General features: G+C 51.4%; 11 protein-coding genes across 11 annotated transcripts; 5 read left to right on the top strand and 6 right to left on the bottom strand.

Annotated features, from left to right (window-relative positions):
- Positions 1-227: 227 nt before the first annotated feature.
- Positions 228-1,913, bottom strand: CC1G_03698 (hypothetical protein; the record flags this gene model as incomplete). The annotated part of the gene is made up of 3 exons (XM_001828852.1): positions 228-1,396; positions 1,447-1,670; positions 1,726-1,913. The coding sequence occupies 3 exons, from the start codon at positions 1,911-1,913 to the stop codon at positions 228-230; spliced, it is 1,581 nt and encodes a 526-aa protein (XP_001828904.1).
- Positions 1,914-3,911: 1,998 nt separating this feature from the next.
- CC1G_03697 (hypothetical protein) lies at positions 3,912-5,003 on the bottom strand (the record flags this gene model as incomplete). The annotated part of the gene is made up of 1 exon (XM_001828851.2): positions 3,912-5,003. The coding sequence occupies one exon, from the start codon at positions 5,001-5,003 to the stop codon at positions 3,912-3,914; it is 1,092 nt and encodes a 363-aa protein (XP_001828903.2).
- An 864-nt stretch (positions 5,004-5,867) lies between these two features.
- Positions 5,868-7,197, top strand: CC1G_03696 (hypothetical protein; the record flags this gene model as incomplete). The annotated part of the gene is made up of 6 exons (XM_001828850.2): positions 5,868-5,912; positions 5,975-6,145; positions 6,188-6,307; positions 6,362-6,562; positions 6,616-6,730; positions 6,782-7,197. 6 exons carry the CDS (start codon positions 5,868-5,870, stop codon positions 7,195-7,197), a joined length of 1,068 nt encoding a protein of 355 aa, XP_001828902.2.
- A 680-nt stretch (positions 7,198-7,877) lies between these two features.
- Positions 7,878-9,541, top strand: CC1G_03695 (hypothetical protein; the record flags this gene model as incomplete). Its single annotated transcript, XM_001828849.2, has 6 exons — positions 7,878-8,217; positions 8,268-8,443; positions 8,511-8,576; positions 8,648-9,002; positions 9,125-9,337; positions 9,390-9,541. The coding sequence occupies 6 exons, from the start codon at positions 7,878-7,880 to the stop codon at positions 9,539-9,541; spliced, it is 1,302 nt and encodes a 433-aa protein (XP_001828901.2).
- A 209-nt stretch (positions 9,542-9,750) lies between these two features.
- Positions 9,751-11,324, bottom strand: CC1G_03694 (hypothetical protein). Its single transcript, XM_001828848.2, has 2 exons — positions 10,877-11,324; positions 9,751-10,815 (listed from the first exon to the last, which is right to left on the bottom strand). The coding sequence occupies exons 1-2, from the start codon at positions 11,199-11,201 to the stop codon at positions 10,001-10,003; spliced, it is 1,140 nt and encodes a 379-aa protein (XP_001828900.1). The 5' UTR covers positions 11,202-11,324; the 3' UTR covers positions 9,751-10,000.
- Positions 11,325-11,537: 213 nt separating this feature from the next.
- On the bottom strand, positions 11,538-12,961 carry CC1G_03693 (saccharopine dehydrogenase). Its single transcript, XM_001828847.2, has 4 exons — positions 12,770-12,961; positions 12,240-12,716; positions 11,920-12,189; positions 11,538-11,867 (listed from the first exon to the last, which is right to left on the bottom strand). Exons 1-4 carry the CDS (start codon positions 12,925-12,927, stop codon positions 11,663-11,665), a joined length of 1,110 nt encoding a protein of 369 aa, XP_001828899.1. The 5' UTR covers positions 12,928-12,961; the 3' UTR covers positions 11,538-11,662.
- A 166-nt stretch (positions 12,962-13,127) lies between these two features.
- On the top strand, positions 13,128-14,139 carry CC1G_03692 (hypothetical protein; the record flags this gene model as incomplete). Its single annotated transcript, XM_001828846.2, has 6 exons — positions 13,128-13,163; positions 13,215-13,547; positions 13,579-13,633; positions 13,694-13,792; positions 13,847-14,002; positions 14,060-14,139. The coding sequence occupies 6 exons, from the start codon at positions 13,128-13,130 to the stop codon at positions 14,137-14,139; spliced, it is 759 nt and encodes a 252-aa protein (XP_001828898.2).
- Positions 14,140-14,163: 24 nt separating this feature from the next.
- CC1G_03691 (signal peptidase I family protein) lies at positions 14,164-14,615 on the bottom strand (the record flags this gene model as incomplete). The annotated part of the gene is made up of 2 exons (XM_001828845.2): positions 14,164-14,220; positions 14,274-14,615. 2 exons carry the CDS (start codon positions 14,613-14,615, stop codon positions 14,164-14,166), a joined length of 399 nt encoding a protein of 132 aa, XP_001828897.2.
- A 452-nt stretch (positions 14,616-15,067) lies between these two features.
- CC1G_03690 (hypothetical protein) lies at positions 15,068-16,621 on the top strand (the record flags this gene model as incomplete). Its single annotated transcript, XM_001828844.2, has 4 exons — positions 15,068-15,513; positions 15,611-15,854; positions 15,908-16,079; positions 16,137-16,621. 4 exons carry the CDS (start codon positions 15,068-15,070, stop codon positions 16,619-16,621), a joined length of 1,347 nt encoding a protein of 448 aa, XP_001828896.2.
- Positions 16,622-17,007: 386 nt separating this feature from the next.
- CC1G_03689 (GrfA protein) lies at positions 17,008-21,682 on the top strand (the record flags this gene model as incomplete). The annotated part of the gene is made up of 10 exons (XM_001828843.2): positions 17,008-17,099; positions 17,410-17,912; positions 17,969-18,663; positions 18,718-20,129; positions 20,186-20,524; positions 20,595-20,877; positions 20,927-21,123; positions 21,182-21,462; positions 21,517-21,594; positions 21,648-21,682. The coding sequence occupies 10 exons, from the start codon at positions 17,008-17,010 to the stop codon at positions 21,680-21,682; spliced, it is 3,915 nt and encodes a 1,304-aa protein (XP_001828895.2).
- A 544-nt stretch (positions 21,683-22,226) lies between these two features.
- On the bottom strand, positions 22,227-24,560 carry CC1G_03688 (amino acid transporter; the record flags this gene model as incomplete). The annotated part of the gene is made up of 14 exons (XM_001828842.2): positions 24,429-24,560; positions 24,351-24,373; positions 24,244-24,291; positions 24,134-24,183; positions 23,967-24,076; positions 23,763-23,908; positions 23,662-23,692; positions 23,547-23,608; positions 23,320-23,477; positions 23,197-23,263; positions 22,987-23,135; positions 22,858-22,933; positions 22,471-22,799; positions 22,227-22,412 (listed from the first exon to the last, which is right to left on the bottom strand). The coding sequence occupies exons 1-14, from the start codon at positions 24,533-24,535 to the stop codon at positions 22,227-22,229; spliced, it is 1,542 nt and encodes a 513-aa protein (XP_001828894.2). The 5' UTR covers positions 24,536-24,560.
- Between the last annotated feature and the right edge of the window lie 34 nt (positions 24,561-24,594).

The raw sequence follows: 24,594 nt of genomic DNA, 5'->3' as shown, positions 1-24,594 counted from the left end.
CCAAAGACAAGCGTGTACTGACGGTAAGTAGTACGGGTGATGTGCTAGAGTATCGTCTTGACTAGTAGGACTAACAGAAGATAGAAGGGTATGCAGTAGTACGACAATATTAAAGTAATCCAATGCTGCAATCAAAGAGGTATCGGCGTGAAGAGAGAAAATGCATGCAAAGGCGTATATATACGGAAGAAGAGTAGGCGAACGAATGAACAAGGCATCAACTGAAATCAATAGGAACGTAGAGCAGCGAATGGCTCTTGTGCATTTTCACTTCTCCAAGCAGCGATCAGACATTCGAACACTTCGATGACAACGCTACTTCGATACATCAAACCGTGGTCTGCACCTTTCACCACCTTGACTGAACAACGATCACCACCCATCGTACGCTCCATCCACCGAACGGCGTTTTCAGCAATCTTCTCGTCCTTGTCGCCGTACCACACCCGGACATTGTGGGGGTAAGCAGCGTAAGAGAAGCCCCAGGGTTGATTGTCGTGATTGAGAATTTGGAGTAGGTCGTTATGGGTGCCTTTTGCAGATTCGGCATGCGAAGCAGCTATCAAGGCATTCCCAAGGGCAGCCTGATAACCCGCGGAACCTGTCGCTGATGTGAAGGAGGTCGTAACAGTGCTGGGAGAGGGAGAGGACGGTAGCAAGCCTGCGGGCTTTAAGTTCGAGGTGAGAGATATCGACCGAGCGCCATTAGACCGATGATTGTCGCTCGGAAGGCGAGGCGGTGGCGAAGGGTTCGCCTTCCTCACTGTTTCCAGATCGAGTGATGAAGACCACTCGTCATCTATCCCGAGGCCAACTTCAATGCGCAATGTTGGTGGCGGTGTCAGGGAGGGCTCTGTCTTGCGAGCCTTGCCTTTCAGGGAGCCCATTGAACGAAGTCCCTTCAACTTCTTGACCGTGCCAGTAGGTTTGGCCTCTGGCCTATCAACCGATCCGTTGCCCTTCAAACGGTCTAAGAATCCTCGAGAGGACTTCCTTTTCCCGATCATCGTCCCACCACCATTCGGGTGTCCATTTTCCGTGCCAGGGCGAGATTCAGCACCTAGCGTGCTGCGACTATCGAACTTGCCGTCGAAATCGCGAAGGTCATCATACTCGCTGAACGTGCTGGAAGCGAAACTGGGTCGCGGATGGGCTTCCGTGCTCGAGATTTGCGAAACCGTGAGCTTTGAACTGTTTCGAGACGAAGGGGAGCTGAGGATCGATGGCGTTGAAGTTTCTTTGCCCTTGGGTGGCTCCTTTTTCGGAGGTGTATAGCCAATACCTTCGTAGGCAATCGTCGGCGGCTTCCCGATCATCCAGGCCTGTAGCTTCCACTCGGCCGCTTGTGCGGTACGGAGGATACCGTTTGGAACGTACTTCAACCAACGGTAGCCACCTACCAAAAGCATGAGAACTAATGATAGACTCCGGCTGGTGGATACTTACTGTTCTCGCTGCCTCCAACCCAGGGTGCAAGAAGGCAGACATCTCCACGGATCCGCGAAGGAACCTTGTTGGCGAAGGATAGTGCATAAGGGGCTCCGGCCGAATGGGCCATAATGCTGCACTCGTCAATGTGCAGTAGATCAAGGACCTCCTCAACAGCAGAGGCCCATTGGATAATGCCCTTGGATGCCTTTGGTCGAGCATCCGTTCTTCCTAAGCCCCACCTACGATCAGTGTAAGGAATTGACATTGACATATTTAGGCGGTGCAAGACAGTACCTGTCAATGGTGATCAACCGTAATCCCAAACATTCCGCCATTTCGTCATAGAGCCCCATGATGTGTCGAACACAGCCGAGTCCGAGGAAGACGACGACAGGGTATCCATTGGGACTCCCGAGGTCAGAAAAGCTAACTGTCAAGGGGTCCGTTTGTGATGCATGCGGTTGTCGAGTGAGCTTGACCATAGTAGTGAGCCTTGTAGACCGGAGGTATTGGGCAATTTCCTGGTGAGCCGAGGGCTTGACCATGGACTGGAAACTCGATTCCACTGGAGAGTGTGCTTGGTAGAGGGAGGCGGCGGAGGAAGAGTACAGCGATGCATTCGCACCGGGGTCTGATCTGGGTGAATACAGACTAACGTTATCAGAAAAGGTCGATTGCCGTTTCATGAAGGCTGAGGGGGGTGCTGAAGGTGACTTGGCCACACTCTGCACTCGCAACGTCCGTTGCACCTCGTCTGCAACACTGTCAATTGAGGACCGCGAGACAAACCCGGCTTCCTCTCGAGCGTTGAGTGGTTCCGGTTCTGAGTCTGGCTCTTCATGAACAGTGCCGTGACCTTGGCTAGGAGTGTAAAGGGATGAGGAACGCAATTTCAATCGACCTTGTACTTCGGGAGGCGCATGGGTCCGAATAATTTCGGAGATGGAGGGCACGACTGATTTCCGAACCTCGGGGGATGTCGAAGGGCGAGCGAGTAATGGCCTTTGCGTAGGGGGTGGGATGACCTTAGGAGGGGGAGGCGATGGGGCAGATATTTTAGATGTCGAAGGGGTAGACCTGATCGATGACGGCGGGGTTGTGGATATAGGGGTCACTGTATTGGTTGACGCCGACCGACTGGTCGGTCGGCTGCGTCGCCGCCTCTCAGCAGCACGGGTCGGAGGGGTTCGCGGTGTATCGTCATCACTGGAAGAGCTCGAGATACTCGGCCTCCTGGCCGTGCGATACTTTCTGCTCTTCACATTTCCTCCCAGAACCACGCCCGGCGGCGGTGTAGGCAATGGAGGTTGATAGAGCGGGTGATGATTGGGCGAACCATATCTCGAACGAGATGATAAACCCATGCTTGACAGCATGTCCGGACCCCCGCCATTCATCCCATCCACCAGAGCATCCATTGTCTCGACTCCGGCTATTGGCGCGGCAACCACCACAGGGAAATGTAGCTGTTCCAAGGAGTCTGTTGAACTAATATAATCTTCCGGAGTACGTGGGGGTGTCTCTGTGTGCTGCGTCGACGATGATCCGGAGAGTCGAAGGGCAGGAACGTTGGCAACGGCATCCCACCTTGACCGCCCTGAAGGCCCTGTTCTTGAGCGTGTCCTGAGATACTGGTTCGGAGTGGCCGTGGGTGTTGACGTATCCAGGTCTTCTGCAGAGTCGAAGCTAGGAAACGCATATGACGCCCCAACAGCGATATTGCTACTCTGCGTTGACGTTCGAGAAGACGCCCCCAAAGCCGCATGGCTTGTGCTTCTGCTCAATGGGTCCCTAGACGGCGAACTCCTCCGAGCCTTCGATTTTGCAGGGCGAGATGTTGCTGTGTGGTGCACGTCGACATAACTTGACGGCGGCGTTGCGGAGGTACCGTAAAGCTCGCGGTCATAAGGTGCTGACGATTCTATCCCTGCAGAAGACTTGTCCTTCTCGCGTCGTAGAGATAGAAACGACGAACTCTTCCGTGGCGCCTTGTGAGAAGGGCTGGTTGTTGAATGATTTCGTGATAACGCAGAACGCATATTGGAATGGATGTCGTGTCGGGTCGTTCAAGACAAATGTTAGCGTTGGTGTGGCCGTTACCAAGGAATACAACGGAGGGTAATTGGGGAACAGGCTGGAGAACGTCCGCTCACAGCGAGCTCAGCAGGAAGCCGTCGTCGTCGTTGACGACTGTATTTTGCCAGTCAGGCAACGTTCAGGGCGAAAAAGGGCTTCCACTTGATTGGCAAACAAACTATATCGGAGCCTTTAGCCGGTCCTCCCACAGACAACCATCACCGCCGTGCTCCATGAGAGTGACTTCGCGAAGCTTCAGGGTTGCGAACAATGGGATTTATTACGCGGAATGTGTATTAGAGGGATTAACTAACAGGAATATTTACTAGGTATACATGCGCTAAAGACTAGAATGCCCGAACAACATACATAAAACATCCAAAATCTGTAAGCTACCGACATGTTCATTCCAAGAGCTGGATGTCATTGGCCAGACATGCTGCCTTTAGCGCCTGCCAGTCCCCACCAGTCCATTTCTTGAACGGAGGTGTATTCGTACCCGACGGTAGCCTAAGTTTGTGTAGTCCAGGAAGAGCACGGGATTTGATGAAGCTACACCACTCCTCCACAGTGACACGAACAGAGCGCCCAGCCACAGCGAGCTCTTGAAGGGATGGGCAACACTCGGCAAGGTCAGAGAGGGTGCCTTGGTCAACAAAGTGACCGTCGATATAGAGAGCTCGTAGGCCCGTTCCCTCAGTGGCAGCGACTGAGAGAAAGGATCGAGCATTTGATTCCGCACAAGCCTGGCTCACGCTGTAGTGCAAGGCCTCGACCTGGCAGGAATCTAGGATGCATCGAATTTGCTCGTCATAATCGTGGGGTAAGCACGCGTGAACTGAGAGCAAGTCCAAGGACGATCCTGAAATAACCTGGCCAAGGTGTCCGCCTAGAATGTCGACATTAGCAAGGATGAGGTGATTGATCGGAGTGGTGAGCGGAATGGTTGTCGGTGGCGGAATCAAATCGACTTCCAGGTTGACCAACTTCAGTGTGTTCAAGTTGCAAAACCTGAAGAAAAAACTCTCGTCGACCTCGAGTGAGGCCACGAGGGAATCCTGGCACACGCTTCCATCCACCACCAACTCCTCCACGGCCTCTGGACATGACAGCGTATTCAGGAATCTCTCGGCTCTCCTGGAGAGTTGGCCACCAATAACTACTCTTTTCAGGCCTTGCAGGGACAGAAGAAAGCGTATTCCCTCGAAGTGCTCCCCTGTCACTTGCCCTCGACATTCGTCGTGTGTCGGACGGAACTCGATTCCGGTGATGAGGTGGGTCAGAGACGGATTCCGTTGCAGGGCGTTCGCTAGCAGAGCGCAGGATTGGAAGGTGTAGAGAGTGGGACAGGCGTAAATCCGTTTCTGCACGTAGTAAAGCCATGATGGAGATACCAGGGCTAGTCTGGCGTAGTCGCGTGGCCACCAATGTTCCGTGCTCTCAAGAATGAGAGGTACCAGGTCGTCTATGAATTGGGGTTTCCCTGTCTCTGCCATGGTTTAGGGTGTTGCGCACGATGTGGGTCGAGATTGGAGATGCGAATGAGCTGTAAGTGTGAGCTGGAGTCGGGACGGGGAACGTGGTCGGAGCTAGGAGCAAGTTGAATCATGGCCCTGCAACAGTGTTGATCAAATGTTCAGCTGACACGGATCTCAGGCTCCCTGAGCCCCTCGTCGCTGTATGATCATAGATAACTGTTCTGAGTGTCGACGCAATTTACTCAGAATACTCAAGTTGAAGTACTTACTCGCCCTTATATGAACCGACGTAATACTAACTACACTAGATGCCCACACGAACCACTTTCTCCGCGCTCGGTGTTTGGATTAAAGAGATTGACTTCAATGCCCTATGCAACCTTCCTAGAACGATTTTCTACTCAACGAATGCTCTTCGACAACCTCCAGCTCGACAGTGACTGCGTTAGAGCATAATCTTGGCACCGGGGGTATCAATGCCAAGCCATTTGGTCAATTAACGACTGTGGTCATACACGTGATTGAGAGCATGACTTGAGCGACATGTACCTCTTTCCTGCCTCGTTCAACTCGGGTTATCTGGCCTTTGAGCCACCAGTCGCGACATTCTCCATACATTTCATCCTGAGCAGCCAAGCCCGACAGCCAACGGCGCACCGACAGCGCCCACATTCTCTGGTTCGGCATTGGACATGAGCAATCCCCAGCAGTACTACACGATCCCGGTCTCCAAACGCCCACCACAGACCTGGACAAGGACAATACAGGCCACTCTTTTTGCCATAGTCTTCAATCTCGGCTGTATTCTTATCAATCTCTCCCAATTTCTCTTCTTGCTACCGCTGCGACTTTTGCCATTCCGCTGGTCAAGGAAGCTTTACTATGCCGGAATCAGATATACCAAGGGGTCATTTGGCTGTCTCCAAAGTGAGTGGAAACTATGACCCAACTGGATTCAGCCTCATTCGGTGCTAGTTCTTATGTGCCAGTGGTTTGCGCCTACCAAGCTCGTGATCACCTTTGAACGTGAAGGGCTGGGCAAGTTTACTCAGGAAGACATAGAGAGCTACATCCAGCGGAACGAACAAGGAGAGCCCGTGTCACTAAACCTCCCAACCAAATTCGTGTACATATCCAACCATCAGGTCAGAAGTTTACAAGTGTGTAAAATCCATACGTGATACTGATTTAGGTTCGTCCAGACTTACGCCGATTGGTGGTATGCCTGGTGCTTTACTTACTTCTCCAGTCCCAAGGGTGTTCACAAATACGTCTACATCACCCTGAAGAAGAGCCTGAGATGGGTACCCATTGTTGGCTGGGTGCGTTGCTTCTTGCGTGTGTCATTCTTCCCCTGAACACTTTAAGCACTTCAGGGAATGCAATTCTTCAATTTCATCTTCCTAGCGCGTTCTTGGGCGTCGGATAGACTACAACTTGCCTCGGATCTGGCTTCTCTAGGAAAGGCTGCGGAGCGTGAACATCGTCCTTTCTGCTTCATGCTCTATCCAGAAGGGACTCTCGTCAGCAAAGATACCAGACCTATCAGCAAGAAGTTTGCAGACAAGATCGGGGTGGTGCGTTCTCAGTAACTCCTCTTAGAGCCCTATAGCTAAGGTTCCTGCATCAGGATGACCTCAAGCATGTTCTGCTTCCGAGATCCACTGGTCTCCACTACAGCCTTCGGTCGCTCTCTCCCAGAATCCAGAAACTCAAGCTTCTGGATGCCACCACCGTTTACCCAGGTACTTCTCTTCTATTTGCACTGTAACAATGGTCGTTTAACATGGTCCAAGGCGTACCACCCATGGGATACGGTCAGAACTACTATACCCTCCGCTCCATTTTTTTCGACGGTGTACCACCACCCGCTATCCACTTGCATTTGCGGATGTTCGACGTCAGAACCGACGTCCCTATTGGAGACCTGTCGTCCACCAAGTCGACACCAGGTGAGAAGGGCGCTACACCTGAGGTTGAGATCCCACCTGCGGAGAAGGAGATTTTTGACGCCTGGCTTCGCCAACTCTGGCAGGAGAAAGATTCGACGATAGAAACGTTCCATTCGTCTGGTTCATTCTCCAGACAGCCCGACACTACGGTCGTGGAGGTTCCCTTACAGTTGCGAAGGAAGTGGGAGGTCCTGGATGCTTTCTGTTTCTTCTGGCCTGCAGCACTCGCGTATTCTTTAAAACGTATGCGAGAGCAATAGACGTCTGATGTGTACCTACTTCCGTGTATGCTATTCAATTGTGCGTGGGAAAAGACGTTTGACGGACACGGACAACCGGGAAGCATCGTTGTAAACATTTCCACTTGGCGAGATGAGGATTCTTCCTGAAGAACGTCACTTTTGGCTCTCCGAAAACCACCACTCCGGTCGCTTTCCTTTCGATCTATTCTTTTCGCGCTATGGAACGAATATCTCTTCTAGGGCCTTGTTTTTGAGGCGAAATCGCAGCCTACTCCTGGGTTTTACAAATCAAGCCCACAGATTCCGTTTCCAGAAACACTGTCTTTGTCTCGCCTCGTTGCGGCTTTCTTGTCTGGCTGCAAGGCTGTTCTATCCGAAACTTCGCATCACCCCAGCAATATCAGGATACCTTTCTATTCTGAACTGGGTGCAAGCAGTGGTCGGATCGAAGTACACGTGAGATTCCTTCGCGAGCGTCTCACCGTCCCTACCGTCACATTAGATTCTCTGATTTGACGTGTGCAAGAGGGCCGATTTAAACCTCGTTACTGCTTGCTTGCCTCGTGTTCAAATCCAAGTCTGCCTTTCTTCCTCATGACCTCCATCTCCAGTCGAGTCGCATCCCAAAGTATCCCCGCATCTTGGCCTCCAGAATCGGCTCCTCCGTCAGTAAACCTCTGTCTCGAGCTATGCTTTCAATGGCATTTAACAAATACCCTCCTGGAATTATCAGTCCTGGATACCTTAGTCGCAAAGCACTGCCGATCAAGAAAAACGACGCTGAGCCTCTGACTCGGGAAGATGTCCAGTACGACTTGCTGGACTGCATCTTCTCCGATACGAAGGCTGTCTTTACCGACCCATTCAAGGACCAGGAGAAAGTCACCTTTGGCGACCTCTATATTTCTGCTCTGCACAACTCCAACAAATGCTCAAAGGTACTCAAGGATAAAATGGTCGAGACTCCAGCTTTTGCCATTGAATTGGGCAAGATATCACTTTTGACCAATGTAGGGAGGATCAATACCACGATGGCGTGTAAGCTCTTTATCTTCCCTGCATCTGTACTTTGCACCTAATGGACACAGTCTTTCCCGAGATGAAGACAGCTTTGAGGACATATCATCCTGTTCCTTCTCTCCAAAAAACAGACGGAAACGCGCAAGACGCACCTCGAATAAAAAACTGTTTAAAGGCTGCACTCTTAGCTTCCGAGTCCAAGGGCATCCCACCAGCAACCCCCGAGGAAATTCTGTCTAAACGTGTAAGTGGCGCCTTTGGAATCAAAACAATCCCTGTATCTTACTTCCTTTGTAATTTCGAACACTCAGCGTGCTGGTCTGTGCCCACCCACAAGCGTGGTTAACCTCGTTTTTGTGCTATCCACACATGCCGCAGTAGGGCGCCCTTTCCTTCTTGATGCCTTCCATACCTGGAACTCAATAGATATACCTTCCGCGCTATACAGCCGTTATCACCAACTCACTTTGACGGCACCTTGAACTTTTTGGATCTATTTATACCTGGGAAGGGCTATGCTTCGTACGAGCGAGCACAGGCCTTTTTATGGTTTATATACCATTATTTGGAGGACGCTGAAGGTCCGAACCCTTTTGCCGACAAGTTCGCTCAAAAGAATCCGGGAAAGGCTCCCCAACTGCGCGAACTAGGGGAGAACGAGGTGGAGAACATCGACACCCAGGAAGAAATTCAATGGGGCCGAGCGATGTCTGCCAGACGTAACACCTTCCTTCAACAGCTCGTTTCCTCCCTCGAGTATGAGAAGAGAACAGGGCGAAGTGCTGCGCCACTTTTCATATCTGGTACGTGACTTCCGTGTTGACACCTTACAAGCGTCCGAGCCACTTATCATTTTCCCGGCGTCTTTGTTGCTTATCGGGAATCGGACTCGCCTGCTGACCTTCTGATCTTATAATTCTGCTAGTCACTCCCGAAAACGGAACGGGTCGGCGTTCACAACGACAAGTTTATGATTCTACACCGAGAGAAGAAGGGTCGTTCTTGTTCTACGTTCCGTCCCAGAACTCAGCCACTTCTGCGAGATCAGAACGGGGTCGGAACCAGCACGCGCTGAGAACAGTCACAGAGGCAGAGGTGCCCGCGGGCCCTCGTCTTTCGCGCAGGAATATGGTGGATCGTAAGTTTACTCGTGCCTACTTCAAAATGAAATTAACCACGGTCTTTACTAGATGCATGGATCATCGCGACCACGACAGATCCTTTGGATGATTCGGATGGGGAACGAGGTGAAAGCGAACACGTTTTGTTGGATTACGGTATGCATCGTTGTGATCTATTCCCCCTTCCCCGTGTCCTCAGTATACTGAGATATTGGTTCTAAGGTCGACGTCTGACGGTTCTCAAGCAAATACAAAGTTCAGACCAAGAGGAAAATCGCCGGGCTCTTCAGAGCCGATTTCAGTAATCAGAACTCCGGAAAAGGATTTTCATGATATCAATGTCAATCACCATCGGATCCCACTAGCTACAGCCTCTTTCATTTTCATTTTGTTCGCTTCTTGGTGCGGTGATCTGCAACGGACATATCAACTCGAACAATGTCATACATATATACGATGCGTGCTTCTGGCAGTACAATATACAAGGGAATGCAGGCGCAGCCTGCATCATCATTAATCGTGCATAAATATACCAAACGAAGGTGGGGCAGGGGATTTTCGCCTGCTACGAGTGTAGAGGATGATGGATGACGCCGTCTCCAACACAAAACGTTGCCAAAAACAAGAAAGGGACAGGGAGAACAATTGGTAAAACTTGACCATGCAAGGCGGTAAAACGGCTAGAATGCGCCAGGGAGGGCAAGAATAGGATGCTCGAAACCGCTTCGCTCACGAAGGGGAGACGTTTCTGGAGGTGCGCTGTGTCTCCTAGCGGCCTTGATCTCAGTAGGAGAGCGAGGAGGCAACCCAAACGTCGCCGTTGATTGAGTTCTTCGCCTCAAAGTTGTGAGCATGGCCGACGACCGGGACTCCCGCGAATTCAAAGCCAACAAATTGACTCGCGTTAACTCCGTAGGCGAGACGGATTGTGTGCGAGGGACTACTAGAGTAGTGATCTTGAGATCCGACGAAGCAGTTAGAAGAGGGGAACTGGGGGGCTGGATCTTGACTGGTTCTACGGCCAAGGGGGTGGTGGTGTCGGTAACGGTGATAGAAGGAGCCTTTGCAGCAGCCGATCGGACAGGCATCTTTAAACGACCAACAACGAGGTGGTTTGAAACGGGGGCCGATTGGATAGCCGGGACTTCGTTGTTATCGTTGAAGGCGCGGGCAGAGCGATAGCAGTTGAGGCGAGCGGAAATTTGTTCGAGAGAAGGAAGTCCCTGCTTGAATTTGCGTGTGGAGATATGTTTTGGCTTTGGGGGTGCTGAGAGAAGCTTGAAATCGACTTGCTCGACCCACGGCTTGCATGGGAGGCCATCGCTGTTAACCTCGTCGTGCAGAGACTCGTAGTGTGCGAGGGGAGAGACCAGACCTGGCGAAGGAAGGCTGTAATGAAAGACGGCCGGTGACTCGGGGGGAGTGACGGGTGTCGTGGTTGCGGTAGGCGAGGGCGGTGCTAGCACCTTGGACAAAAACAAAGCACGACGCTCGGCTGTGATGGACACGCATGAGTCCCGGCCACAGCGCACGAGGAGGACACGACGCCGACGCACCTTGCTTGTTCTTGTGGACCTTAAGGGCGACCTCCTTGCGGAGGTCAGTAGCCTTCTTCGCACCAGCTTGCCTTTCCTTGGAGGCGTTGAGGAGTGCCTCGAATCGGGCCCTGTCAAGGCCTTTGCCTGCTTGTTTGGCTTGGTCGTCGCGAGTACGGTTCCTGATGAACCTGGTGTGAACGGGGGGCGGTGTTAAATGGAGAGGGCGGAAACCGTCATCGTCCTGCTGGGGAAGCTGGAAAGTCGAGTTTGCAAAGGGCGAATAGGGTTCCACTGGGATTGGCTCGGGGGGAGCAAGTGAGATTTCGATGTGAGGGATCTGCATATTGAAAAAAAGACAAGGGCGATAAATGAAAGAAAATAGGGATTCAAAAGAGAATATGGCGACCAGCACCAGACTGGAGGCCAGCGAAGTAAGTTGAAGGAAAGAAATACTAGAAATGCCAATCAAGGCAGGAATAGAAAAGGGAAAAGCTGTGCTAGCACACGCTGCAAAAATGGCGGGCGCTCTGCGGTTCTGAACTGCCTGCAAGCGTCTTGTCCTTTTACGTTTCCCTGACACAGTCCGGGATCATGTTTTACGGGGTCAAATTCGTTGCGATTGCCCATTCTCTTGGCCTTGGAGATGACCCACATTTACTCACTCCCCCGCCAGTCTGGCCTAAGACTCGATTCTTGTTTCTAATCTCCTTATTCCAATTTTTCCATAGCGACAGTTCTGATCAAATGCTTCGTAAACCCATCATCCAGTAAAAATAGCAACGACCATTCTCCTCCGTTCTTCGCTCAGACCAGACCCTCTGCCTCGGCTGCCTCTGCAAGCTTTTCCTTGAAAAGCTTTTCGGCCTCGACCCAAACGCGCGCAGTCGAGCGTTGGGGGAACTCGAGCAACGATGGCAACAAGTCTCCACTGAATTGCTCTGACGCTTCTCGTGGGAGTAGTGTCGGCAGGTGGTCGATGGAAATCACAGAGAGCGGCGGGTTCTCCGCGCTATAGGAGTCGTAAATCAGTCATTCTATAAGAAAGATTGGGTGTGACTGACCCAACATCCACAGCAACCGTGGGCTTGTCAAAGGTAGTATTGATGTTATAGATAGGGATTGGATTGTATGGGTTAGTGGTATCGCAGCTGACATCGACCACGACAGACAAACGTCTGTCTTTTCCAGCAGCAATGGCAGTCTCTTTGGTGATGAAGGAGGGTATTTGCGACGAAAGATAAATGCAGTTGACGAAAATATCAACGTCCAAGATTTCAGGGAAGGGTCCGCCTTTCGCGGTCTCAGCCATATCCCACTTCAAGATGTCGTTTCTATGTTGCAAAGTTAACCTTGAGAACAGGGTAAAGGCAAATAGACATACTCTTCCAAACCAATCTTCCTGAAGAGATCAACGGCACCACGACCGCATCGTCCGAGAGCTCCGATAACCAATGCCTTGAGCCCCTTTCCACTACCACCCAAGGACTTCTTGACATCGTCAACCATGGCAGCCTCATTAGGGTATGGAGTGAGCAGCCCAAGATCCTTTCCTTGTCGTCGAGCTGCAACGGCAAGGGCACCCGCTGCTGCACCTGCGAATCCGGCATGGAATCCGAAGGCAGCAACGCGACGGCCGTTTTCATCGTTCAGGAATTCGAGATCATAGAGGGTTCCTCCGCCCTTGTAGAAGCGAGCAAGAACCTGAGACCATCCGCCTTGCTTCTTGTAGCAATGGGCAAATTGGATGTGAGTGTGGGGAAGAGGCTCATCGGATACGGGAAGTTCCTTCAATCCAATGATAGGGACATCCTTTGGAGCCGAGGCCCAGGTGTTGTTTTCGACCAGCTTGCATCCAGCGCTGTCAAAATATCGGGTGTTAGACAGAGATTTCGTCGAGAGGGATTACCGTACGCTTCATATTCGGAATCATCGAAGATACGCTGTTCGTCCTTCTCGACAAAAATATCAAAGCCAGCCTCGATGAGTTTTTTGGCAGTTGTGGGAGTAAGAGCCGCACGTCGCTCGAACTCTTTCTTTTCGCAGCGGAGCCAGAGAGTGGGTTTTGACATGTTCTAGGGAGTGGTGAACTGGATGAAGAGAATCGACGATGCAGACCGACGCCGTACCGTGAATTTGCTCGTTTATGAAAGGATGGACTCAAGTGACTCGATCGCACTGATAAGATCTTCTTCTTATCTTATCTTATCTTTGATGAGGACCCCATCAAACACACCCAGCGCCAAGCACTCCCTTGTCGCCCCTGAACACTATGACAACTTCCAGCAACCCTCATTTTGACATCGTTGTGAGTATGATTCGTAGCTCTCTCTCCACCATCGTCTCATCACCTCTTCAGGCTCGTCTCCAGGACGCCAGCGAGCGGAAATCTGACGGGAACGATCATTTCCGCCAGGCTCGATGGAACGAAGCTTTAATTGCCTATCAAGCAGGATTGAATCGACTTCCCCAAAGAAGGTCTGAGGCAGATGTAACTTCAGACGTTTCCGAAGACGATGATAATGAGCGGCATCACTCAGTCGCTACGTCGATTGAAGGGGACCCCGCGGAGGAATCTCTCGACGCCAATCCTGGTGGAGGAGAGGTGTTGTTGTCTGAAGACAATGAGCGCGAAGTGATGCAACTGAGATCCGTGCTGTACGCAAACATTGCAGCCTGCCACGTCAAGTTGGTAGGTCTGATCGTTGCTGTCCATACTCTAGACCACTGACACGACAGAGGGAGAACACAAAGAAGCTGTTGACGCATGCACGCAAGGTATGCCATTGCGCTCACTTTTCGCTCCCTGCAAATGCACACGCGATTTCCATGCTCTAGCCTTGAAGGATAACCCAACCTATGAGAAAGCACTTCACCGAAGAGCCACCGCCAATGAAACGATCAATACCTGGTCATCACTGACTGCAGCTCAAGAAGGTAATTGAATAACGCGGGTACAAGGTTAACGTCTTCTTACTTGATAGCAATCAGATTACAAGGCCCTCCAACAATTGGCTAAATCTTCGTTACAAAAGTCGGAAATAGAAACAAAGCTGAAGAATCTACAACCGAGACTGGAGGCAGCTCAGAAGAAGGAAACTGCGGAGATGGTCGACAAGTTGAAGGGGTTTGGGAACAGCATACTAGGTGCGTTCCAAGGCACTATGTCTGGTTTGGGCCGTCCTTGCTGACCCTAGATGGCAGGCAGGTTTGGATTGTCGACAGACAACTTCAAGTTCGAACCAAATGGGCAGGGCGGTTATTCGATGAACTTCGTGCAATAAGGGTTTTGAGGCGATATCCGTACATTAGTCGATATACGACAGGTTACTTCCGAAGATTTTGAAATCTTTAATTGGCCACACCTATATACATGTCAGCAGTCGTCCTCAAGTTTGGTAGTGACGGAAGAACGTACTCGGGCCCGCAGTCTGGAGTAGATCAGACCCATTGGCACAGGTCCGTAGGTTCTAGAGTCTCTTGACCAGCTGGCATTGTCTCCAACCATCCAGAGGTGACCTTTCGGCACGACGACGTGCTCGGTTGAAGGGGCCTTCTCCCCAGTAGGGTCAACACAAATCACGTCCCCTGGCAGTCCGGCAACCCGCTTGCACACCATCCGGGCAGGATGCAAGGGTGACTTGAAAATAAGCAGTTCTCCTCGGTGGAATTTGTCAGGGTCAAGTCGCACTGACAAGCGGTCTTCGATAATAACCTCCCCTCCAGCAGCCAAGGTGGGCAACATGGAAGGACCGGACATCTGTTTGCTAGACAGTCACCTCTGTCGCTTGTAATAACACGGAAGGCTTACCGTGGACGGCCTTCCTACATACTCAGGAAAGAGATGAATAAAGCAAGCCAAGTTGACCAGCTTTGAATGGTAAGGGAGGGGAAATAAAGGACAGACTGAGCGAAACGAACCTTTAGACAACCAATACCCCCACGTTTGAGTTTGACTTTCAGTGGCAAGTTCGCATACTCGACGAATGATCTTTTGAAGTAGTGACCGAGGGCCTGCAATGGTCGAAACAGGACATAACGCCCATTCACCATCGCCTGCCGTGTCACAACAGTGAGTTGTCACCGAGTTAATGGAGAGACGCGAGATTTGCGGTTAACGCCCGGCACGGCCGGGTCCATCACCCGCCATCATATCTCGAACAGATTTTGCAGCAGCCTTTTCTGTTCCTGCTCTTATCCATATCTAGTCCTATGTCCTCTTTCAAACGGAAGAATCCAGCCAAAACGAAGGCCGTTTCCTACCCTGGAACCAGAGTTTCTCCAGCCTCGTCTTCGACAATCAATGTATCCACAGGGATCTCATCTCTGGACGACATCCTCGGGGGTGGTTTGCCACTCTCCTGTTCCCTGGTCGTCGCTGCTCCGGATCTTCACTCATCTTACGGAGAACTTGTTCAAAAGTACTTCATTGCGGAGGGACTAGCTACCGGTCAGCGGGTGTACATCGTTGACAACGACCCCGAAGGATTTGTTGATGATGTTATGTGGTTTCCCAAGTCGACGACTCCGAAGAAAGTCGACGAAAAGAGCGGGGGAAGTGACGAAGAAGAGGAAGGAGGCGCTGGAGGCAAAGTGAAGATTGCGTGGAGATACGAGCAGATGAAGCAATTTCAAACCACGGTTTCGACGCCTTCACAGTACGTATACCACCTTCGATATCACTAATTCCTCGAGCAAGTTTGATCATATACAAAAGCTTTCTGAACGTACCTTCTTACCTTGCCGATATCTTAGGACTTCGGAAAACTACTGTCACATCTTCGATTTGACTAGCCGCGTGCCTCGAGCAATGGTTGAGGACTCCCGAGGTTCTGGCAAACTTAAGTGCCTGAAACCAAGCTCCTCCTTGACACATTCTGCCATTTCCACATTTTTTGGAGATCTCGAGAACACCCTCAAAGAGGACTCGTCGTTGCCAGTGCGGATATGCGTACCATCATTGGGCTCATCTCTCGCTTGGGGCGACCTTTCGGCGCAGGTAAACGAGTTTTTTCCTCCCCATTGTGGTCGCTTGCGTTGATACGATTACAGGAAATATTATTGTTCTTGAACCAACTGCGGAGGCTCCTTCGGAAGTACCCATATGCCTGTGCTTCGACGACGCTCAGCCCCCATCTGTCTGTCGATCAATGGGGAGGCCCCGGTTGGCTGCAGAAGGTCGGATGGTCAGCGGATGGGTTCCTCAGTATGGCTGCCTTTCCAGGTGACTTTGATGATATTCGTTGCCCTAATTGTCGCGGTTACTAATTGGTATGTGTAGCTGATCCTGCCCTATCGAGCATGTTTCCTTCTCATCACGGAATGGTTCGCCTCTATTCACTCCCCTCTCCCAATACCCTTGTTTCTCCGAGCGATCGCTTCTCTGCTTTGCGTGGTTTGGCATCATCGTCATCGGCATTCGGCGGTACGGGAGAGAACAACCTTGCTTTCAAGTGCACAAGAAAACGGTTGATATTCGAGACACTGCACTTGGATCTCGAAGGAGGCGTGTCTGAACGACGGACTACAGCACCTTCGATGGCGACGACAGAAGTCTCAGCAGCGAGTAGGACGAGCCATACGCATGGTGGTCCTGGGGCAAAGATTGATATCCAGCTGGAAGGAGCGGAGGAACCCAGTGCCTTTGCGTCTGAAAAGGCCAAAACAAGTACTGAACCGACGATCCAAACTCCTGAAGGCAAACCCAAGCGACCAAAGAAGAAGGTCGCGTTCTTCTCAGATCGACCAGACGTGTATGACTTCTGAAAGGCAAAGCCCAAAGTTTAAAGACATAGGTTGCCCCGGTCCGTCCATAGGAGAAACTGGATGAAAAACAGTTGACAGCGTGGTTTGGGAGGAACGCGAGAGGGCCGGCCATGTCTTGAAATATGTATTCCTGTTATCAGCAAGGGTGGCATGGGTCGGCGGTTCTGTAGCAACGATCAGTTTGTTGTTGTGAAATCAAGGGGGAGAAGAGAATTTCTCCGGGTGGGGGAGGCTGCCCTCATGCTTATGATGGATTCGGAGGGGGATAATTAAGATTAATGGAGGTTTGCTGTGCGTGGACCTGACGAGAAGGGTTTCGAGGTCCATGCCTGTCGGAACTCAAGGACAACGTAAAAGAAAGGTGTTCGAAGATTATAATAGTGACCATGTTCCGTGTGGTTCTGTACACTGTCTATGCTGTCAATTCGAGAATCATTAAGGGTCAAGGTGTCTGGACGTCGTCGAGGGAAAGGAAGCAGTAAGTTCTATGTTTGCGCATATTTTGAGGGTGTGGAATGGACTTTACGGAAAATATTAACTTGAACTGTAACGGCTGCGATGTCGCAGAATTTCGCTGACGACGACCGAATTTCAGATGATGCCGGCTTCGAATATTTCAGGGATTCTACAAGGCAGCCTTTGACAAAAAATCGTGACCATCGTCAACTGCGACCGACAACTCAAGTTCCAGACCCCGCACTCTTTCCTGATCCATATCCCCATCGCCCGACGCTCTCGTCGTCGGGTGGTTCGTCGTCAAACTCGCCCCGCTCATCGGCATACACAAGCTCAGGCAGCAATATGGCATCCGGAGACTTCAACCATGTCTACATTGCAGCAGGTGACGAAGATTCAATTGCTGTCGGCATCACCTCCGATTCAGTTGTCCAACTGCTCGCCAAAGACCTTCCTCATGCACGACCAATACATTCAAGGGCCCCCGTAGACCAGTCTCGCTGGTCAGATGCATATTCCTCCAGTGCTCGTTCCCGGTCATCCTCAATTGGCAACAACAGCTCCAGCATGGGCCACGACAATCCCGTTCCAGCTATGCCAACCCTCCAGCAGAAGCCCAGTTATGACATCAGTTGGCAACCAGTGGATGAGAAGGACGAAGTGGGCATGAGTGAGGAGGAGACAGACGACGAGCACGCTCTGGACGACGTAGACAGCTCATTTGCGGACGAGGCGCACGAAGAGCGAACAGCGGCAGCAGTCGTGGCAGAGGAAGGGCGCGCCCTTATCGTTCAGGCAGAAAATACACCAATTATTTCTCTGCAGGTACAACCAGGTAAGTCGTAAAAATATATCAATACGCTGGTTGTCGACCTAATGGAAATCATACAGCCACAACCCATCTTCTTATCGGCTCATCAACCACCCCCAACGCTGTTCCCCAGTTCTTAACCAACGTTTTGCCCACAACCGCCTCGACTCTTCTCGCCCTCGACATCTCCGCCAACTTCCTTGGTGCTCTTCCTCCCGTTCTCGCCGAGTGTGAGAATTTGGAAGAGCTCAATATCGCTTCCAACCCGCTCCGCGTTTTGCCCGTGTTCCTTGCAGAGCTTGCAAATCTTCGAGTCCTGATTGCTGATGCCACTGGTATACACACTTTACCTGAAGCTTTGGTGGATCTCGAGAAACTTCATACCCTCAGCATCCGACGGAACAAACTCAATTCGTTACCCAGTTGGCTTTGCCTCCTTCCCGTACTCCAAACACTATGCGTCGACGGAAACCCATTCCAGGGCCCTTGGAAGGCGCTTGTCGAGCCCCTTCTGGCTAAAACACCCATGACACCCTCGTACCCTCCTTCCACACCAATGTTCCCTTTGCCTTCAGCCCGTCTCAGTGGCGAGGTGGACACAGATCCAGAGGACACGTCGGACCATGATCCTTCGAGCCCTGGTCGATCAGTTGCTGACAGACACCCTGCGATCGAAGAAGAGGACCATACCATCACGCCAGAACGCGCGCCAATGCTTGCAAGATCAGTAACATCACCGTCATCCCTGGCCGAAAATGACGCGCTCTCGAACCAAGTACGCCCTCTACAACGCACCCGGACGACGCCCAATCGAGCTTACTTTGATCAGAGCAGGGCTGGGAAGCAGGCTCCTATTCCCGACCTTCCCATCAACCAGGAGAATGGCAACGAACGCGAGGTCAGGAAAATGAAAAGCGCCGGAGATTTAAGGAGAGGCAAGTCCGCCAATGTCGGTCTGCATGATCAACTAGGCGGGTTAGCGCCGCTTTCCAACTACTCCACATCCGCCTCCAGTTCCAATCTCCTCAATTTTGGCACTCCTCCAGCCCTTCCTGCCAATGCGAAGCGATTTGCTAGTCTGGGACCCGCTTCCAATCCGAATACTCCAGCACGTCCCCCCGGCAATGCCGCACGTCCTCAGCTAAGCAAATCGATGTGGGATAGTCCGAATGCATCCTCGGACTCAAATTTCTCGAACCCAAGCCAACGTATATCGCAGGCTTCTTCCAATACGGTCGTCAACCCCATCCCAGAAGAAAGACCGGGTTCCAGTTCCCGGAGACCATCGAGGGACGGAAAGGAGAGAAGTCGCTGGGGGTTCCTCAAGAAAATGTCGATGGGCAAGATAAAACCAGACAATACCTCACCATCTGGGTCTCCCGGCCCACCAACGAGAACGATCCCCGTTTCTCGCCCTCCCCTTCCTACTGCCCACTCTTCCCCCAATCCACACGCTCGTCGTACGACCTCTTCTGGTGCCTCGGAAAGAAGCAGGACTCCCCAGATTGACCTGCGATTTTCGACTAGTGGAATGCTGGATATGCCAGCTCTCAGTACTCCCCCCTCTCCCCCTCAAATTCAAAGGCAGTTGTCACGAGATCTGTTGAAACAGCCTACCGCCCCTGCTTCGCATCCTCCTCCTTCTACCAACTTCTTATCTCCCCCCGTGCCTACCCCCAGGGGTGCCAAGCGACGAAGCTTCCTTCCTTTCGAGCAACCAGGAACCCTGTCTATCCCTATCCCAGAAGCCTCAGCATTTGTTCCAAACGTCACCGCGACCAATGGATCAGAGGAACAGGACCACAGAAACCCCACACCAAGTCCCACCACTCCTGTTGTGGATACCGAACAGTATGTACGACGAGAGGAAGAGAGGGCACGTGAAGCCTATATGAGAGCTTTACGATCGGTGATGGCTTATTTGAAGGATATGAACGATCTCGCTCAGTCCCAGCAACCTAATCCTCTCAGTATGTATGGCGACGAGTCGCTGCCGGGTTCAAGATCCCGTCGTCCTACGGTGGTAGACCGCTCGCGGGAAAATTCCATGGTGTCGACGGGGTCTGGTTCAGAATCTTCGGGAAGTCAATTGCGTTCGATGGAGTCAATTGCTGCTCTCCGAAGTGGCACAAGCAGCCAGACTCTCAGTGTGGCAACAACCGACAGCGCATCTTCGATGGACGAACGCAAGTACAAGGACGACAAGGGCAAACGCACGAAGATCATCCAGGAAATTGTCGCGTACGTGTCCTTGCCATTTTCTCTTCGGTATGACGATCTGATATCCTCGCTGCTAGGACCGAGCGGACCTACGTCAAAGGGTTGGAGGAGCTCGTGGACATCTACATTAAACCGGCTGCAACGCCGGTCAACTTGCTTAGCGGCGTGTCTTCGAGACAAGAAACCGTCGTCCCCGCTCCCGAAAGGAAGGTTGTTTTCGGTGGCATTGATGCTCTGTTCTCTTTCCACCACGAAAGTTTCCTGCCCGCGTTGGAGAAGGCGGCTGCACCCTTGTTCCTTCCCAACCACCAGGAAAGGGACGCCGATGGGAAGATATCGCTCGAGGTTGCCAAAGCAGTTGGAGACATCTTCGTCAAGCATGCTGCCTTCATGCGGATGTATTCAAGTTATATCAAGTGAGTTCAGGGGAACGTCGATTCAGCACATTGCGACTTACTTGTGTTGTGTCTGCAGCAATTTCGATAGCTCTGTACAGCGTGTCAAATCCTGGACCAGTCCAAGCGGTGTTACGAGTCCTGGGACCTCCATCTCTCCCTCATCGAGTTCGGCCCAATTGTCCAGTTTAGCGATGTCAATGTCGGGCTCGGCGGCTCCTGTGGACATTGTTGGTCCCACCTTGACGAGCAGTCAGAGGAAGAGGATCAAGGCTTATCTCAAACGATGTCGCATGAACCCACGACATACTCAACTCAATCTTGAAGGGTATCTCCTGCTTCCGGTTCAGAGGATCCCTCGTTACAAGCTCCTGGTGCGGTCTTTCTTTTCCGTTGCCTTCCTGAATGCTCATTTTATTTCAGCTCGAGGAGCTCGTAAGAAGCACTCCACCCACTTATGAGTACATGGAAGACCCCCTGGACCGTGCGTTGGCGGAAATCTCATCGCTTGCAAACAACATGAATGAGGGCAAACGAGAAGCTGAGTCCCGTAGGAAGTTGGTGCAATGGCAGTCGCGGATACGCGGGAAGTTCCCCAGCCCTCTCGTACAGCCCCATAGGTACGTCTTTTGGCGATACCTATCGCAGGTAGACTTCAACAACTAACCATGTGTTCAGGCGGCTCATAATGGATGGGCCATTGCTACTTACTAGGGTGGTCCGCAAGGCCGTGGTTTCATTCGAGGCCATAAACCCTCAAGGCGATGCTTCAACAGTCCAAGTCGATTGTCTGGCCCCAGAGTTGACGCCTAGACCCTTGGTTGGCATTCTGTGCAACGATCTGCTGGTCCTGTGCCGGGACCCCTCGGAAGGAAAGGATCCCAACTCCCTCGTTGATCTTTGGGCCGTCCTACGAATGCAAACGTTACCTCAACCTGCGAGCATTGTTCACGGCAACGGTCAGGGGATTCCATCATGATCTCCATTGGAAAATGACTGACACAAGCCATTAGCTCTACGACTCGTGGACAATAAGGCAATCCTTTACTTCGATGCACCGTCACCTTCCGATGCGCTCAACTGGTATAGAGGTAGGCTTGCTTTTCCTTCCCTATAGAACGCAGTGGCTGATTGTTATTTTCAGCTATCAACCTTCACATACCAGCGTCGAAGGCTTGAACGATACGCCATATTTTATTACTAACCTTTGGGCAAGCACATTGTATTTCTATATCTATAGAGTTCAGCTTCAATCACCATCTACCTCCATTGCCGCTCACGTTTACTCCACTCTTTTGCATTCCCTGGTCCTCGTTCCTTGCAATTGTAGTCCCTCATTTTATTGCAACATTCCTACATTCATTGATACCTCTTTTCACTTTGTGTAAAATCTGGATACTGACTTTTGTATTTATCGTTGGCAAGCGCGAAACAAAGCAATGTTAATTTTCATGGTCATTATTTGAGTGGTCGGTATCAAAAAAAAAAAAAAAGGTGACCACAGGCGCTTCGGGGTTCCCTGAGTCGCTGCACTACATCTGACGGGTAAGTTTTTGCATGTGAGTGCCGCAATTAGGTAGAGACAATATTTAAGGCTTACCAGCCATTGCCAGAAGGCCTCCGCTTTATTTCTGGCCGGAGGGTCTTCATAGCTTTAAAGAGATGAGGTTGGTGAGTGTTAGGCAACGTTATTGGTCGAGGACGCGAGTCCAATGAAAAACAATCACCAATCTGCCTCGATCTCGGCGAGGTTAGAGACAAAATCCATATTTTCCGGCTTGACCACTGGTGTTCGGTAATACCATCGTGCACCAGCGTAAAGGATAGGGAATAGAGCAAGGGGGAAGTAGTTTGTGACGAAGGTGTCTGTTTGCCAGTTTCCATCAAGGAAAACAGCCCAGCCGCTCAGCTAAAACGCATGGATTTAATCCAGACCTTGCCATAAAGAGGGCCGAGGAAGAACACACCAGGCAAATCAAGAAACAGAAGCAAGTTGCATAAATAGCGGCATATGGTTGCAGAGAAGACGAGAAAGGGAGCTTGCTCCTATCCATTCCCTGCGCTTTCATCCCGGCATAGAACCTCAAATAGGTGACACCGATCCCAAACCACGTCAGAAGACCAGCGACTGCTGTCATGTTGGCGAACCAGGCGAAAACTCGTCCGGAACCCTGCTGTATCCCCATGTACGCGAGAACGGAGAAAGAGGCGTTGAATATCACAGAGACGTAGGGCATCCCGTTGTTTGTCGTCTTCAGGAATATCTTAGGAGCGTTACCGGCTCTGGCGAGTCCGTCTGTTTGGGAGGAAACCGAGTCGGAAGACAGCTCGTGGATGAATATGGGTGGGCTCACATAAAGCCCTAGAACTCGTATACAGATCGCTGGTGGCCGCAGACCACGCCGATGTCAATAGGCAGGCATTGATGAGCTGTCGGAACCTTGGTAAATCGTCAACCGTGCGCGCGAACGAAAAAGACTTACAGACGGTAAACCCTTGATCCCAGCGTTCTGGATCGCAATCACAAAAGGCGAGGACGCTGCCGTTCCGTCACCCAAATTCAGAGATGGCTCATTTGAAGGCACCAAGAGGCCAATGATTGCAGTTCCAAGGATGTAAAACAGGAGAATTCCTGTAGTGGGCGAAGTTGCTTTAAATGCCAGCATATGAGCGATTTATGGGAGCCCACTTACGAACATAGACTCGTCTTATGGCTCGAGGAAGATTGCGCCTCGGGTTCTTGGCTTCTCCAGCGGCAATCTAGATACCTCTCATTCGGCACGAAATCCCTTTTCGATACGACGCAGAGAGCTTACCGCAACAATTTCCGTACCAATGAAAGAAAAGGCCGCTTGGGTTAGTACCGCCCACCAACCAAGGAAGCGACCTTTGGCACCGGGTATACCGCGGTATTGTACAAATGGCCCTGGGTCCTTCCAGTATCGGAAGCCAATTCTGTCACGGTTGGGCCCACCTGCAATGGAATATTTGAATGCGCGTCACGGCGACTATAAATGTGCCGAGCAATATATCCGAGTCATACCTCCAAGATCGAGGACAATACCGAGTATAATCAGGCCAACGATGGTCAGAACTTTAATCGAACTGCAAACACACTGAGATGCTGGATTGCGTCAGATTGATTTTTGGCCACTCACGCAAAAATGAATTCTGCCTCTCCGTATGCGCCTACAAGGGGTCCAGTCAGCCATGGGAGAACTTGGAAGGCCAAGCCCGACGAAAAAGGTAATTCTCTTACCCGCTCCAAGCAGGTTGATCACGACGACAATGACCATGCACACGGTGATCCAGATTGCAGGACTGAGTTGTTCTGGCGGTGCCCAGTACCCGACTAATACGGATGCAGCGCTGAGCTCTGCTGGAAGGATAATCGTCCAATTGTACCTATTCAAAGAGCGAGAAAGTACTCGTGCTGCGATGCTAGGCTGTCATTTCTGCTCACCAGTAATTCCAGCCCATTGTGAACGAGAATGCAGGATTGATGAAGCGCTCTGCCAGCTTGATATGTCCTCCGGGAATTGGAAGAAATGCAATCATCTCGCCAAGTGAGATCTGGGTACCGAGGACCTCAGTTAAGATCGCCCTGTATCTCGAGATGGGCCCACGCACCATTATGCTGTAACAGAGCGTCCCCATCGCCATATAGCCGAGCAGGAGGCCTGGCGAGTAACGCGTCAATGGAGTGTGCGCTGGACATCTCTCGATAAAGATGAAATTACCGAGTGGGCCTCCATTCTGAAGGGCAATGGCCGTACCCAAGAAAAGCCCTGGAGCAAATGGTTCAGTGATACGAGTTCAACATCCAGTCGAGGCACGATCTGGATACCTGTGCCAATAACGCCGCCAATGCTGAAAAATTGATCAATTATCCCCAGACACTCTCGAAGGGACGCATACAGCCTACCTGATCATGGCGATATGCCTGTTCTTCAATTGTCGAACGAGCTTTCCAGGTGCCCCCTCGTGCTTGTCGAAGCTTTCCATGTCTGGCTCGCCTTGATCGTTGCTCATAGTCCCGGTACTAGTCGCCTCTTGCTGAGAAGTCAACGTCTAACTCGGGGCCAGTACGT

This window comes from Coprinopsis cinerea, assembly GCF_000182895.1.
Source record: "Coprinopsis cinerea okayama7#130 chromosome 1 map unlocalized cont3.1, whole genome shotgun sequence".
NCBI classification, from domain to species: Eukaryota; Fungi; Basidiomycota; class Agaricomycetes; order Agaricales; family Psathyrellaceae; genus Coprinopsis; species Coprinopsis cinerea.
The sequence above is the reverse complement of the archived record's forward strand: the minus strand, read 5'-3'. Positions and strand labels throughout refer to the sequence as shown.